At 35.6% G+C, this 15969-nt stretch overlaps 1 protein-coding gene across 1 annotated transcript; it reads right to left on the bottom strand.

Annotated features, from left to right (window-relative positions):
* Nucleotides 1-3876: 3876 nt before the first annotated feature.
* LOC113426747 (myelin P2 protein-like) lies at nucleotides 3877-9502 on the bottom strand. Its single transcript, XM_026689151.2, has 4 exons — nucleotides 6686-9502; nucleotides 5248-5420; nucleotides 4519-4620; nucleotides 3877-3962 (listed from the first exon to the last, which is right to left on the bottom strand). The coding sequence occupies exons 1-4, from the start codon at nucleotides 6759-6761 to the stop codon at nucleotides 3912-3914; spliced, it is 402 nt and encodes a 133-aa protein (XP_026544936.2). The 5' UTR covers nucleotides 6762-9502; the 3' UTR covers nucleotides 3877-3911.
* Nucleotides 9503-15969: the final 6467 nt, after the last annotated feature.

The raw sequence follows: 15969 nt of genomic DNA, 5'->3' as shown, positions 1-15969 counted from the left end.
AGTTTTTAAAAGAATTTGTTGCCACAAAATGTAGAAGTACAAAGACTCATTTTAGTCTATCCCCTTTTCAACGCGGCCGGTTCGGCGCAGCTGGCGCGCGCCGGTTCGCGTCAGCTGGCCGCCATCTTTTGCAATCACTTCCGGTGCGTCACGAGTGATTTGCGTGGCGCAGCTCTGGTGAGCTTGGTAGAAATGGCTTTCTACCGAAAGCTCACCGCGCCGCCATCTTTTGAAAAATTGTTTTTACCAAAAGATGGCGGCGCCAGCAACCAGCGCCGTAAGGCTTGTCCCGACCGGCATCGGTCATTATATAGGGATTGGGGAACCTTTAAGGGCAAGACGGACCAAAGGTAGAAAGATGCACCAATGCTTTTTCCTCTTTCCCCTTGCAGTTGCCATTATCAGGCTGTTCTTTCTCCACCAACTTGATTTCCTTGCTTAAGTAATGGATGTACTGTTTTAAATATCTGTGGAACAACATGCTGGGAAAATTCACTGCTTGAAAAATCCTCCTCACTGATGCTTCCTATTTATAAGGGGAAAAATGCCTTCTGCTAACTTTCCGTTTACATATTTTATTCTTGGTTTAAAAAAAAAAGATTCCATAAACTGCAATACTAATTATTGAGGGGTATATAGCAAACACAATGGCAGAACAGAAAATATGACCGAACTAAATCCAAAAATCTTACTTACCATAGATTTGAGTAGAATAATGCAACAGTATTTTATATCAGATTAAGCCACTGTGAGTGTATTTTGGCCTCTTAGAATGGCAACAGTCAAATAAGTGTGCTTTTAATATTGAACTTTTATTGAATTAGGCATCTTTGTTTTATTTTGGTATGTGAATATATGTGTGGTTTGATCATTTAATTCCAGTTTTCATAAACTGGATGATTTGAAGTAGATATTTAATCAAGAGTTGGATTCATTCTTAGAAATACTAGGGTAGGTAAATAAGTATTTCAGGTGTAGCAGATTGCCTTGCAATGTACTTAAAATGGGTAATTCAACATGTTGTATAAACCTGCATGTATCAGTGACATAATATGGATCTTGACCCACAAAATTGTGATCTATTTACCGTATTTGCTGGCGTATAAGACGACCCGGCGTATAAGACGACCCCCCACCACCACCGGAAACGCCCTCCAGAAATCCCCGGGGCTGCAGCGGCAGGGCGGAGTGCCAGGGGCCATGGGAAGAGCAGGAAGGCTGCAGCCTCGGGCGGAGCGAGGCGGCGGGATGAAGCGGAGCGGCGCAGGGGATCCGGGAAGCCAGAGGCGCCTTCGCTGCGTCCAACAAGCCTCCGAAAGCCGGCAGTGGATATACCGGCGTATAAGACGACCCCCCCACTTGGAGGCATGTTTTTCGGGGCAAAAAAGTCGTCTTATACGCCGGCAAATACGGTATATGTTTTTAAGGTCCCACAAGATCTTCATTTTCTAATAGGCTAACAAGCTAATTCTTTCGGGGATTACCCTGTAAGAATGTTTGAAGTACACTTGAGTTTTTTTACTGTAAATCACTTGGTAAGTGCTATATCCATTAGTAGAGAAAAAATATAATTGAAGATGTAAAGAAGCTTTACAAAACTTTATGACATCTAGAAGGTTGGAATCATATTTTGATGTTTGTGATGTACAGGACTCAAATTCAACCATAACTTTGACACAAAGATTTGCATGATAGAATAATCCTGATATACTAATGACATATTCCCAAATTGGTGATAAATCATAAATGTAAGATTCCAACCTATTGTATTCTAGGAGTTTGCAATGGAATGTGAACAGACATCAACCATCCAGATGTCCCGATGTCCCTGAAATGAAGTAAAAATGTTTTAAAAATTCAAATGGCCCAAATCTCCCTAGTTTAGAACTGTTTTTAATTGTTGGGAGTGCCTTTCTTACAAGTTCATGCAATGTTATCTAGCCTTGAAAAAGGTTCCTGATTTTTTTCCATGCATATTTTTTATCTTCTTGTGTTTTGGGTTAGAAACTTTATTATGTTAGTCCTCTCACTTTAGCTATACCTATGGTATGCAAGCTCTGACATATTGGAAGAATGATTTGTTCCAAAGCAGTGATAAGTTTTGTTTTCCCAGCTCATTTTCTTTCAAATTGTGTGAGTTTAACCTCTTTGTCAAAATAAACTGTTCCTAGCCTAATCCTCATTTCCTGTTGATTTTACTTGTGTATCAATCTCTGGAACTGGCTTAACTCTGGGTATCTTGGAATCCACTTTTGTGAATTGCTGTGTGGAAACAAGATTTGGTAAAGAACAAGCCAAATAGGAATATCTGGACTTCTGCAAAATATTTGAGTTGAGAATACTATAATAAGTTGATTTATATGTAAAATGTAAATTGTTTTAAAATGTAAGGTCATAATATGTTTAAAATAAAGACCAGTTTTATCAGTTATAAATTATCTCTAAATGTTTTTTCTCCTTCCTGTTCTTTTCAGAAATCTACAAGCTCCAGCTTCTATCTAGCAATTTATCAATCTTTTAAAAAATTCATTACAATGGTTTTCTTAAACTATTCCTGAAACTCTGCCATCTTATCTCACCTTCTAAATATAATTGCTGGAAACAGCACTACCATTATACAGTATACACTGTTGCCCTTTTTCTGTAATCAAATTATTAGTTACCAGACAATGCAAAAAGATTTACACATTGGCAAGACAAGAATGAGAAAGAAAAAAAGGAAGAAATGGATAGCCCTTCTTATTTTCATTTAAAAATGCGTTCTTTGATTTATTAAATTGGTTCCCCAAAACTGGACCAGTTACTCCTACTTAAGTCAGCCAGTAGAGGGACTCATTTTACTCATTTCAAATAATTCCCTTTGCTTTCCTGATGAACTAATACTATATATAATACTATATATAATCCTATATATAATACATTGAAGTATGTCTTCTGCTTTTCAGTTTGCTATTCTCAACTGAGAATGATAGTTTCTGTCTTGCCTAGATATTTTATGATTTCTCATAGACTAAACTGAAATATCTGCCACTTCTGGTTGATTGCGAGATGTAGGGGGGCTGTAACTAGCAGAGCAATTATAAAGAAGAAGGAGAAAGATTTTTTTCCCTAGTTTTCCGAGATTGGATTTTTTTCCCCCACTTAGGGGTTTACACAACAATCTCTATATATTTCATGCCACAAAATTATGGAAAAAGCATGCAATCAATTACAGTATGGGGCAATTAGGATTCGGGAGGGGGGGAATCACAAAAAGGTTTCCACTTTTGCAGTATAATAACAGTGATTTGGTCCCAAAAGTTTCCTAACCCCCAGATAGATTCTCAAAGCCAACACACTATGGTGTGTAGTTTTATCAAACTGCTTAACTGAATTTCAATATGGAGAACTTATTGTCAAGTGTTATTTTAAAAACCGAAAACGTGTATGTGTGTGTGTGTGTGTGTCACACTCAATCTGATCTATTCAGTAAAGTTTTTGTGCAATTGCAGATGCATGGCTTCTCATATGATCTTTCCATTCTACTTCTACTTTACCTGAATCAGCAGTGTAATGAAACTTCAAAGACTGATGTGATTCTAACAGTAACAGAGCCTCAATTGTCAGCTAAAAAAAAAACCAACAGTTTTTATTTTATTCTGTATTGGTTTGATTTCAACTTGTATACTGGGTTCCAATGCAGATGCTAGCTTTAAGAAGAATATCAGTTCAGCAACTATGATTATTGAGAAAATAGTAATCCTATGATAAATAATATTGTGATTAAGATGTTGGACTTATTTCTCTTCAATCTTATTTCAGTATGGGGTTATTTATTTATTTATTTATTTATTGCATACAAGCCTCATAGTTAACATTGACATCACTTGAAGAATAAGAAGCAGGAAAATGTAACCTGGGAATGAATTGTCTTATACTCTTTTGTAGATCCTGGTACAAATGACATCATTCAAGATGTATTCCTGGAAAAAGAGAAAAGGATGCTAGTAGGAATTTCATGTACTCAGAAGTTCCTACTGAATGTACTATGATTAATATCCATTTAAATGTACTATGATTAACATCCATTTAGATCAATTTTTCATCTGCTTCCCATCACAAGTAATCCCAGAGTAGACTACAATAAAGCAAAATGATAAACCAAAAAATTTCCAAAAGCTGAAACTAAACCTGGATCATATTGACAGGAATTGTGCTGATCCTACAAAATGAGAAGCAGACACTGAACCACTATTGCAGTGGCCATAATGTTTGCAACAATAATACCAAGAGATCAAGACTACAAAAGTAGTCTTTCTTCCACATGGCGTTATATAGATTGCATAACAGCCTGCTGATCTCTATGTGCTTTAATGGCTATCCACTTATGCAAAATGAAAACAATTGAAATGTTATGTTAATAGGTGGCAATGCCATAGGAACAATGAGGTATATAATGTTTCTTCTAAATTCAGGTTTTGTGGGGCTTTATATGGAACTAAATAAATTAAAATGCAGGGTAGACTGAAAGAAACTTACCAACACCATATTTCCATCTACTATTTTTCTTTTGATAGTAGTGTGGTTGTCATTCCACTTCTGTGTGTGAATGAGGGTGTCATTATCCTTTGTTACAATGCTCTAAAAATACACAGGAGGTTATGGGGAATATATTTTCTTTCTCTCTCCTTGTTAAATGAATCCTTTCTTTCTTCCCCCATACATCCCATTTTTCATTAGCTGACGTTTAACTTATTGGTATCCCACCTTTATCATTTTTACAAATAACTCAAGACAGTGAACATTTCCAACACACAACATTTCCTTCCTCCTATTTTCCCTATAACAGAGGTCTCATTCTCGCGGCCCGTGGGCCAATTGCGGCCCACAGCACGATATCCTGTGGCCCCCACCGTGATATGAAAGTATAATATTAGTGTATAATATAAATATAAAGTATAATATAAAGTATAATATTATGCGGCCCAGCCTCACCCGGACTCTGCCTCCAGCGGCCCCCAGGTAAATTGTGTTTGAGACCCCTGCCCTATAACAACAACTCCTTGGGTGAGTTGGGCTGAAAGAGAGCGACTGGCTCAACATCCCCCATCAGGCTTGCATGACTAAGGAAAAAGCTGAACTCACAGTCTTTTGCTTTCTAGCCTGGTACCTTAACCCTAGACTGACATTCTAGTAATTATTCTGCTATATGGCAAGTTATTCTATCTCTTCTTCTTAAACATGGGAATAAAACTTAGAAATGTTTACCTTAGCCAGCCTGTTATCTATTGTTCTTTCCTCAAACTCTTGGTCCAGTTGGAAGGAGATCTCATTAACTGTAAATATAGTTTCTGTTCTGATAGTGATGACATCTTTGTCCATAGTGATGATTATTTTGGGTTTGGCTAGAACACCCAGTTGTCTTTGGGCAAAACTTACTCCTACAGAATGCAAAATATGAAATATTGTCCAGTATTTTAAAGGCCTTCTTAGAAATAAGTCAGGTTAGAAAATGGCAACTTTTGTTTTTATTTGCATTTCTTATTTCTTTGGTTTATATGCCACCTGTTTTCTAAGAAAGAATACCTATCTTATAGAAAAACAACAGATAAAGTTAAAAGAAATACAAAAAAATTAAAAAATGAGTTAAAATGACTGTAAATAAAATGAAATGGCACATTGCTCATTGGTGTGTAGCATAGTTTCTAAATTTTCATTAACGTATTTTAGTGAACCATAAAAAACCACTTTATTTTCACTTAGTAACACAGTTAAATCTTCCTATTTTCCAAATCTGGTATGGGATTACAGGTTTGGTTAAATAAAACATATTTTTTAAAAAACAAAACAAAATGTTCTACTTCAAACAGAATGTAGAAGGAGGAATTTAGACAATCAAGATTTGGGTTTTAGGATAATTTTATTTTGTTTAGCGGATTTGATTAGCAATCTTCCAATGAAAACAAAGATAAAATATCAAAGACACACAGTATTCTTCAGCATGATAGGTGTCACATATGTTGATCTACAACTCCTGACTAGATCTTATAGGTCTAGTCAAAAATACTCCTGGAAAGTACTGAATTGGAAAAAGCAATGACCATTTCAATTAAGGATGATGGATATTGCAATCCAATTTATTCAAGGAGTACCAGATTGGAAATTGCCATTTTATGGAATCTTAGAAGTAATTATTATAGCTCTGTTTGGTTTCAAACATTTTTTGAAGAAATACTTTAGACCTCCTTACATAAGTGCAAGCCTAACACGTCCCAGCCTACCAAAAGAGAACAAGTCCACTCTCTTTTTAAATGGCCAAAGGATGCTATCATGCTTCTTAGTCCTATTTTTTGCAGTTTAAATACACCTTGTTCTTTACTGTATCTCATAGTATTTGTTCCAATGTTCAGAAACAGATATATCTGATATTCCCTTGTAGGCAACACACTTTTAAAGGGTAGTGATTAAAAAGTTGGCCTGGCACTGGGAAGACCCAAAATTGCAAGTTCATTGACTTTGGAACAGTTCCACATTCTCACTTTTGTCAATCCAACATACTTCACATTTTTACGGAGAAAAATGGGAATGTGGTGCATTATTTATGCTACTGTTTGCTGCTGGATAAAAAACAGGCTATAAATTTAAGAAATAAGTAAATCTGGTTATCTCTGAAAATTTAGGTTTTTCCTGCAGTGCGCTTGCTTACCCAGTTCTTTCATATAGTCATCAAAGTTTTCACTCAAGATGAGTTTCCAGGTTCCCAAGAACTGCTCCACCATCATTTAATTAAGAGGTAGAAAAAAAAACTGTGAACAGATCTGTGGATTAACATGACAGAATGTTCAAGAAGAATGGAACACTTTGGATAGATGTTCACAATGCTAGCTGCATCATAGATTCATGTGAAGATGTGTTATTTGAATTTCTCCACGGAACATTTCAGCTTTGTACTATAATGGACTAGGAGCAGGGAGAAATCAGTTAGGAGCTAAGGCCAACACAGGACCCATTCCATTACTAAGATGTATAGTTTACACTGGACAAATAACTATATTTATTTTCTATTTCTTTCCCAATATATTCCAAAGTGTGGCGATGAATCCTAACACTTCGTTGGTCAGTATTTCTAGGAAGAATCCTGGCTGAAAATGTGGGATTTTTGGTATTGGTGAAACTGGCTAAGAGTGGAGTAAAATATGTCATTTTTCATCCTAGCTTTCTCAGTAATCCAGGATGGCTGGGCAACTGTACCAAACTAAACAAAATGTTTAGATTCCAGTCACTATTTTCCCAAACTATTCATGGCAATGCTGATGATTAATTTAATGTTGACTTCAGATATTGCCCTGCCACTGTAGTGCTTTATTTTTATAGTTGTCATTTTTTGTAGTTCTGATTTCGTTCACATTTAAATGATTATTATTTCTTACTGCCTTGGAAAATGTTGTTTGAAAGAACACTTGAAGAATGAAATGAAATGAAAATAGTACCTACAGAAGTACTGTTATAACTTGTGATAGGACAAATAGAAGTTCATATCACGCCACAGTTTGGTTTTATTCCAATTTGTTGAAAAAGTTATAATGGTTCAATATTATGAACAAAGCAGGCTAATGCCTATTTTTAGCAGCAGGACTTTCCATTTCTTTGGTAGTCTCAGGAAGTAAGTTCAACACAAACAGGATATTGCATTGCATTGACTTCTTATCGTTAAATAATTTGAGTCACCTAAGAGACTAGAACTTAAAGTAAACAGAGATTTCAATAGCCTTCATTTATTTTTAAGAGTTACATAGCAGACAGCAATTCAGTAAGGCAGGGTGTTCCCATCCCTGCATTTCAGGAAAAGCATTTTGCCTGGATTTCTAAATAATGCTTCTTTATCAGAAATGGATTTCTTTATCAGAAATTGATTTTATCAGAAATAATGCTTCTTTATCAGTGACTGTCCTAGTCCAAAAGAACAAAGATATCCTGCAAAGATTTTTTAAAAAATGAAGATGGAAGCTGTAATCCAAGCCCTAGCTCTTTTTGCACCTACTGACGCATGTAAAGGAAAATAACTTCAATCGTGGGTTTGTGGCTCCCATCTTGACTTTAACCACACCCTGTTGCCACCCCTGCAGAAAGAGAACAGAAAGAAGGAAGAATAAGAAAATTGGCAGATAAGTGGGTGGAAGCCAGTTCATTAAAAGCAAGTCCTTGTCATCAGTTTGTGTTTTGTGCACTAAAACAAAAAATATTTTTCTCCAACTTACCTTGCAAATCTCACAATGTTACCCTTTTGGATAGAGATATCAAATTTAGGGCCTCTAGTGTTTTTTTTTAACTGTAGTGTACATCCAAAAGAGGACATAAGAACCTCGGATTTACAGGAAGATCACATTTTTAAAAATGTAAAATATAAAAAAAATATACACTATCTCATAGACCAGGAATAGACTAAATGCCTGACACTCAAAGCTACCACTGCTCTTTAAGTCCTAAATTGCTCACCAAGATGGTATTTTGACCTTATTTTTAAAACTTCCTTCCTTCTTCCCACCCTACCCCAAGATAATTGGTACGCTCCTTCAAGGGAGAGTAGAGAGATTCTTAGAGAATATGGCCATCAAATGTGAAAGTGCTCCCTGTACTGTAAATGCTACTTTTTGGCGGAGATGATGGTGGCCCAGATGTCCTGCTCATGACATTCAAACGGTATCTGGTCAGAAAATACTGTACTGGTTCAAGAGGCTAGTAGTTTGACCAGCCCAACTCATATTCTCCTGAAAGAAATGTTTCTGAATAGAAAACAAGAACATCTTGGCATCTTCTGCATGAAATAATCAAATGCAAATTACACAGCAGAAGAGTAAGAAAGGGTAACACTTTTTTGTTACCCCTGCATGTCACTATGATTCAGGTAATCAATTAGCAAAATTGTTATGAAAGTTTAGGGAGTGTAATCAGACGTTTATACTTGTCACCCAGACCAGCAGGGGGTGTCTTTGTATTTTCACAGAACGAAACAGCCAGGATTATACTTGACAAGTAGAACTAAGGTCTAATACAGTGTGCAAAAAGGAAGCTAGAGTTCAGTTTATAAAGCTGACTGGCTTGTCTGAAGACATAGCAAAGAAATGTGTGAGTTTCTTTAATGATATTGTTGGTATTTCCAAATGTGTTACAATTTTAAGAAAAAGTCTCAACAAATGTAATGAGTATATAAACGAAACGCTTCGTCATGATTGCTCACTCTTTAGGGAATTAACAGATTTCAAACTCAAACAAAAATCAAGCTACTCCAAAAAGATCTGCATACTGTAGACAACGTTTTGAATAAAGAAATTGCAGCAACATGGATCTGTGAGAGGAAAAATGATCCATAGTTGTGTGGCATTATTATTAGAAAAACCAAATGATTTTTTAAAGTATGCAGTTTTCAGTTTTTTTTTCAGAACTCTTCATCAAATAATGTTCATTTTTAAAATGTGGGATGGGAAGAAGCAGAAAGTCCAAAAATCAGAGCTAATGCCTTACTTACATAGTTTGCAATTTCAAATCAAGTTTAAGATGCATAAATATCTTGACATTGCAAAATAGCAAGTTATACCAATGGCATGGAAAAATACCATTCTTGCAGGGTATTTATTCTTACAGCTTATAAATATGTTATCAATGAAACCTTGAAATATTTAAATCACAACTGTATACCTATTTATTCAGTAAGTTCTCAACAAGTGCTCATAATAACAACCCATTGTAACTAAATCTCCTACTTCAAAAAAGCCTATACAAAGGAATGTAGGTGTGGAATGAAGTCATAATATTAATTCAGTGGAGTCCAACATTGTTTTGTAATATAAAGTACAAAAAGTAACATTTAGGATTATGGAGTTTTTGAAATTCAGTCTCCAAGAGGTTCTTCAAAGCACACAGAAGTATGAAAGTAACATTTTTTTCTGAAACTCTGTAAAACTGCATTTTTTTCCTTGGATTTATTTTTGTATTTATTTTATTTATTTATTTTTGTCAATTGCTTACAAGATAATAGGTATAAGTAAAAAAACATAGTTATGAATACATGGATACATGTAAGAAAAATAAAAAATAAATAAAAGAAACAATAGGACAGGGACAGTAGGCACGTTGGTGTGCTTATGCACGCCCCCTACAGATCTCTTAGGAAAGGGGTGAGGTCAATAGTAGACAGTCTAAGGCTAAAGTTTTTGGGGTTTGGGGAAGAAACTACAGAGTCAGGTAGAGTATTCCAGACATTGGCCACTCTGTTGCTGAAGTCATATTTCCTGCAATCAAGTTTGGTGTGATTAACCTTGAGTTTGTATCTGTTGTTTGCTCTTGTATTGTTATGGTTGAAGCTGAAGTATTCATTGACAGGTAGGACATTTCAATGTGTGATTTTATATACTATACTTAGATCGGACCGAAGGCGGCGTAGTTCTAGATTTTCTAGGTCTAGAATTTCAAGTCTGGTGGCATAAGGTATTCTGCAGTGAGTAGAGGAGTGGAGAACTCTTCTTGTGAAATATTTCTGGACTTTCTCAACTGTGTTAATATCAGATACGTAATGTGGGTTCCAGACTGATGAGCTGTATTCGAGTATTGGTCTAGCAAATGTTTTGTATGCTCTAGTTATTGGTGTAATATTACCAGAGAAAAAGCTATGTAAGATTAAGTTAACAACTCTTAACACCTTTTTGGCTATGTAGTTACAGTGGGCTCTAGCACTTAGATCATTAGAGATCTTTGGTAGCTGCAGTTGACTGCTATTCCTTAGAAAAGATGCTGTTTTGAAGAATTGCAGATATCAATATATTTACACAATTAATTCTTCCAAGTTATTTCCAAACCTCTGCTCAATTCTACTAATTATATGATGCAGTTTTAAAATGGGTAATTATTTCAGAAAAAAAGTTCCAATCTTTCCAACAATACACTAATCGTAACTATCATCTGGAAACCACGATCCTCCAGATTTGTAACACAACTCCCAATATACAGTACATGCTAGCCAGTATAACCGAATGGATTCTGGGACCCATCTTTCAGCAACACGGCTAGGTACATTGAGATGCAGAAACTAAAACAATTTCTACTTTTTTGTGCTGGCTGCTTTGTCCTTAATGAAGCGCCAAACTCCTGAAAAGTACATTTCTCAGCAGTTAAAAAAAAGAGCAGGGAAGTTCATTGTACTCAAAGGAAACCTGTCATTATTTTGCCATCCTATAAATAAGATATGAACAAAATGGTGAAAGAAGCAAGCTTTTATCCTATGTACACATTGTGTTTGTACACAGGCATCTTGGAATCAATCTTGACTCCTGGTGATTGCCTAGACTAGAGCAGTCCCTGTATTTTCTTGGCGAGATTTCAGAAGTGGTTTGCCACTGTCTCCTTCTTAGGGCTGAGGGATAATGATTGGCCCAAGGTCACTCAGCTGGCTTTATGTCTAAAACAGGACTAGAATTCCTAGTTTCCAGCTTTTTATCCAGATGCCATAACCCCTACACCCACCTTGCTCTAATTTGTCCACCTATATCTGGTATGTAATAAAAATGTTTGGATTATTTGGCAGAAGTTTAAAAAAAACTTTTCATTTGTACTTTGATCTATGCCTTTCTGCTAAAAAGCAGAGCACTGGAAATCATAACAACACAAGGTGCCTTCCATCTCCAATTTTCTCACTGCAGGCTTCCTGGCATCATTCATCTGGTTCAGTGATTATGAACCACAAATTGCTGATGACTGAAGCAGCAACAATCATGGGGCATTAATCTGGAAGAATTCATGGCAAGATGATCCATTCATTTAGGAGCTTCAAAGGAAGTCTGCTACAATGTTGCCTTTCCTCCTAATTATTTTTAATTAAAAACAGTGTCAGATACAAAACTGTTTTAGCATAAAATCATTGTAGCCAGGAAAATGGACACCTGAGTTGGTGTTATGCTTCAAGCCTAAGTCAAAAATATGGTATTTACTTTTGCCATATATTTCTGCTGTTTTACCAGCTTCTCTAAAATCAAGGTCATTCCTGTTGAAAACTTATTAAGGATGTACAATGCTGCAGGATTCTTAATCTCAGACATTATGGAAACATGAATCATTATTCCTATGGAAATAATGAACAGGATATGCAGCATCCTCTCTCTTATTTTGAGATATTAACAGTAGTTAACCACAATTCATGTCGGTCAAATATGGATAAGTTCTGGTTTGTGGCAAGTAAAAATACAAATAAATACAAAAAAGCAAAAACCCTCTCTAACAAGCACAGGTTCAGTGATTTCACAGAAAAGTTAAATTAATAAACATTGAAGTCTGTTTTCTCATACAGTAAATTGGCCACTATAGTACTCGCTTCTTTGTCCCCCAAAGTCCACATTACAATTCAAGATCTATATCACACCAAGCAGAGCAAGAATTGGGAATTTGTGGCTCTCTACCAGATATTTTCAGGGCGGCGATAAATCATATGAAAACAGTAAAACCATATAATAGTAGTATAAACAAAGAAAGCAAGGGGGAAAAAAAACAGTGGTCAGGACAATTACATCAATTAAAATGTCTGGGAAAACAAAAAAGTTCCAAAACAGCTTCATCAGCACAAGATGCACCTCCATCAGTTGGTGTGTCTACCTATTACCCAGGGATGTAGGAAGCAGCCTTATTTGTTTATATGTCTGCATTTATAAGACGTGCAATGGAGATGTCCTGTGTGCTGGATCTCCACTCCCTGAACATATCTGTTCATATTTGGCGTGCATAAGCGCACCAAAATGTGCCTACTATCCCTGTCCTATTGTTTCTTTTTTTTTCTTATTCGTATCCATTTCATATATTTATAACCATGTTTATACTTATACCTGTTATCTAATAATTTTTAACAAAATAAATAAATAAAAATAAATAAATATAAATAAATAAATAAATAAATAAATCTGCCAGATTAGATAGTGTAGGCATGCTCCAGGTCCCTGCCCTGAAATGTTAGCATCTAGTTAGACTTCAAAAGTGTACCTTTTCCGATTATATGCACACCTTATCCCAGGCAATCCAGTAGCCTTTCCCCAGCCTTTTAGCATTCCAGAAGGCTCTTAAGACCTGGCTTTTTATCTAGGTGTTAGCGTAGAGTGAGGGTGCTTGGGGGTTAGTTGTTGGTGCATTCCAAGTAGTGGCAGGAGTATTGGGTTTTGGTTGTGTTTTACAGCTTTATGGGTTTTATAGCTTGGGTGGTTTGTCGTAATTGTGAGCAGCCAGAATTGTTTTTAGATGGATAGCAATACAATATTTAAGTAAATAAAAAAGGGATTCAGTTTTTTAAGCATAGCAGCAGTGTGCTTTGACATTCATGGTGCAAGAAGGTGTCTACAATTTGGCATTGTCTTAGGAAGGGTTGTCTTCTAACATGGAGAGAGGTTTGTCTGTCACATTCCTTCCTAATATATACCTACAGCTATCTTAGCTGGGTTGCAAAAATCCAGATCACCACCACCAAATGTGGGGTTTTAATCTTTGCTACCACTTAGTGGTCATCCAGATTGTTGCAGTCTAGGTATAATGGCCCTGGAATATATTCAGGACTGTCAGAAAGCTCACATTTAATAAGAACTGTTAATAATGCAGAATAATAGGATAAGTAGTTTCTATTAAAGTGTAGCTGAAAAATGAAATCTTGCTTCCCTTGTGGGGAAAAAAGAGTATGCAATAGTTCAAGCTAGGAGCCAGAAAGGGGGGCGGAGGGAATCATGAGCAAAGGTCACTTCTTTTCTAAAAATAAATATGGTTTCATGAATACAGTTCCCAAAATTGTATTTTTACTAAAGGTCAGCCTGACTGGGAATTCTCCACATGCTGTCCAATCACAATTTGATTTAGGCTTTCATGACATTTTATGCAAAAGTGAACTTTTGATATTCATTTTCTAGTAATCACATAAAATGTATAATTCACAAATCAGTAGAATTAAAATCTTATCTTCACAATAATAAAGACACAGAAACAGTTATTTTAGAAAGGGGTATGAGAATATAATTGGCAGAAAGGCATTCCATGAACCCCATACATGTTAGCAAAAATTCACATAAATCCTCCTAGATATGCATGATCAAATATTTGTAATTTCAAGGGATATTCACAAGATCTTAAGAAAGCTTAGTGAGTTTGAGCTAAAATGTATGGCTCTGTCATGGTATACCTTTATGGTGATTCAATAGGAAAGGGATTAACACATCTCTACAATTTCCAAGGTGGTTGGAACAATTTATTGTATTTGGGATGTACAACTCCTGAAGCAACAAATGTGTTCCCCTTTCTTCATTGGATGCTTTAAATTTTTAAACAATAAATTTATGCCTTTGAAATAACAAATTTTGTCAAAACCAAATGCCCCATATCAGCAGTTATGAAGTTCTTAACTGTATCAAAACTAAACAAATATTTTTAAAGTTAGTATTAATGACATTTATGGCTCATGAATTAAAGAATTGGAACACAAGCTTGCAGTTCTTGAAAATATTAAAGCTGCTTCTGTGGATATAAAATTAAAATGGATTCATTTCAACTGTACTGGACACCCCAAATTTTAAAGGATTTAAAAGATTAATATCTGTTGGTGATATTAAAAAATTGAGAGGCCATTGACTGATGATTTAGTCCTGTGATTCACTAAAATCTTTTTAGAGTAATATTTTAATACACATAGAGGTGAGGAATTTTTAGTCTAGAATGTTGATGTTAAATTATATCTGAAACTTTGGAAGGTTATTTTTGAAGAGTTATTAAGTTTGAAAAATAGTAATATTCCTGAGATTAAGGATTGGATTCAAGAGATCTGCGATTTGTTTTTGAAAAGATAGTCTTATCCACTAATCAAAAAAATAACTCAGTGTATTTTTCAATGGCATAGGTTTCGATATTTTGTAATCTTCCTCTCTTTTTTGTCTTTTGTTTGTTTAGTTTTTCATTTATTTTATTTTCTAGTGCTTTATGTATTTTTTGCTATTCTTTCTGTAAAACTTATACTATACTTTCAAATAGGCACCTATAGCTTTTATTTATACTTATTTCACAATGCAAAGGCTCAGACTGTGTGAATGCAATCCTGAAACAACTTTCTCATGAGTTGGGCCATCAATAGTAGTAGCCCAGATACATTCATAAGGAAGTTTAAGTTTGAATCCTTACAGAGTTGGAAGAGATGTTGGAAGTCTTCTAGTCCAACCCACTGCTTAAGCAAGAGACCCTATATCAGGGGAGTCAAACTTGTGTCGTCACGGCGGTGTCACATGACGTATTGGGACTTTTTTCCCCTTCACTAAACCGGGCAGGGGCGGAGCCAGCACTTGATGCATCCAGCCTGCAGGCCGTGAATTTGACACCCCTATCCTATATCACTCCAGACAAGTGGCTGTCCAGTCTCTTCTTAAAAGCCTCCAGTGATAGAGGGCCTACAACCTCTGAAGGCAAGCCATTCCACTGGTTAAATGTTCTCAGTGTTAGGAAATTTCTCCTTAATTCTAGGTTGCTTCTGTCCTTGATTAGTTTTCATCCACTGTTTCTTGCCTTGCCTTCTGGTGCTTTGGAAAATAGGATAATCCCCTCTTCTTTCAAAAGTATCCTTCTTGAAAGAGAATTTTGGTGATGCAACTCCTACAATTTAAGACATCCTTGCAAAGATTTGTTTCCTAATGTTAGGAATTAATGTATTTGTATATTGTTTCTGCCATATAAGGCAGTGCTTAGGAGAGTAGGAAAATATTCTCTAAAATTGCTATTTTAAAATTTGACCTTAGTAATAATACAATTTTCCTTAACTTGATGTTATTAACATCCCAACCAATGGGGAAATCCATTATAATTGGATTGTATGTTTTTTTTTAAGTTTGTACTAATTATTTCATTTGTTGGGTTCACACTGCATAAACCATGCTTAACAAACCACAATGACTTTACACAACATGCTAAACTAAAACCAAATAAAACATAAAT

The sequence above is a fragment of the Notechis scutatus genome, chromosome 3 (assembly GCF_049901735.1).
Source record: "Notechis scutatus isolate UNSWTSFEM ecotype Mainland chromosome 3, rNotScu1.2, whole genome shotgun sequence".
Lineage (NCBI taxonomy): Eukaryota > Metazoa > Chordata > Lepidosauria > Squamata > Elapidae > Notechis > Notechis scutatus.
This window is presented reverse-complemented; position numbering and strand designations above follow the sequence as displayed.

Bases quoted from the DNA above. Each gene is read 5' to 3' on its own strand.
- LOC113426747 (XM_026689151.2), bottom strand. From the start codon at position 6,761: ATGATGGTGGAGCAGTTCTTGGGAACCTGGAAACTCATCTTGAGTGAA. The intron at 5,421-6,685 runs GTAAGCAAGCGC...TGCATTCTGTAG, and splicing joins TGACTATATGAAAGAACTGG to GAGTAAGTTTTGCCCAAAGA. The intron at 4,621-5,247 runs GTAAACATTTCT...GTGTATTTTTAG, and splicing joins TAGATAACAGGCTGGCTAAG to AGCATTGTAACAAAGGATAA.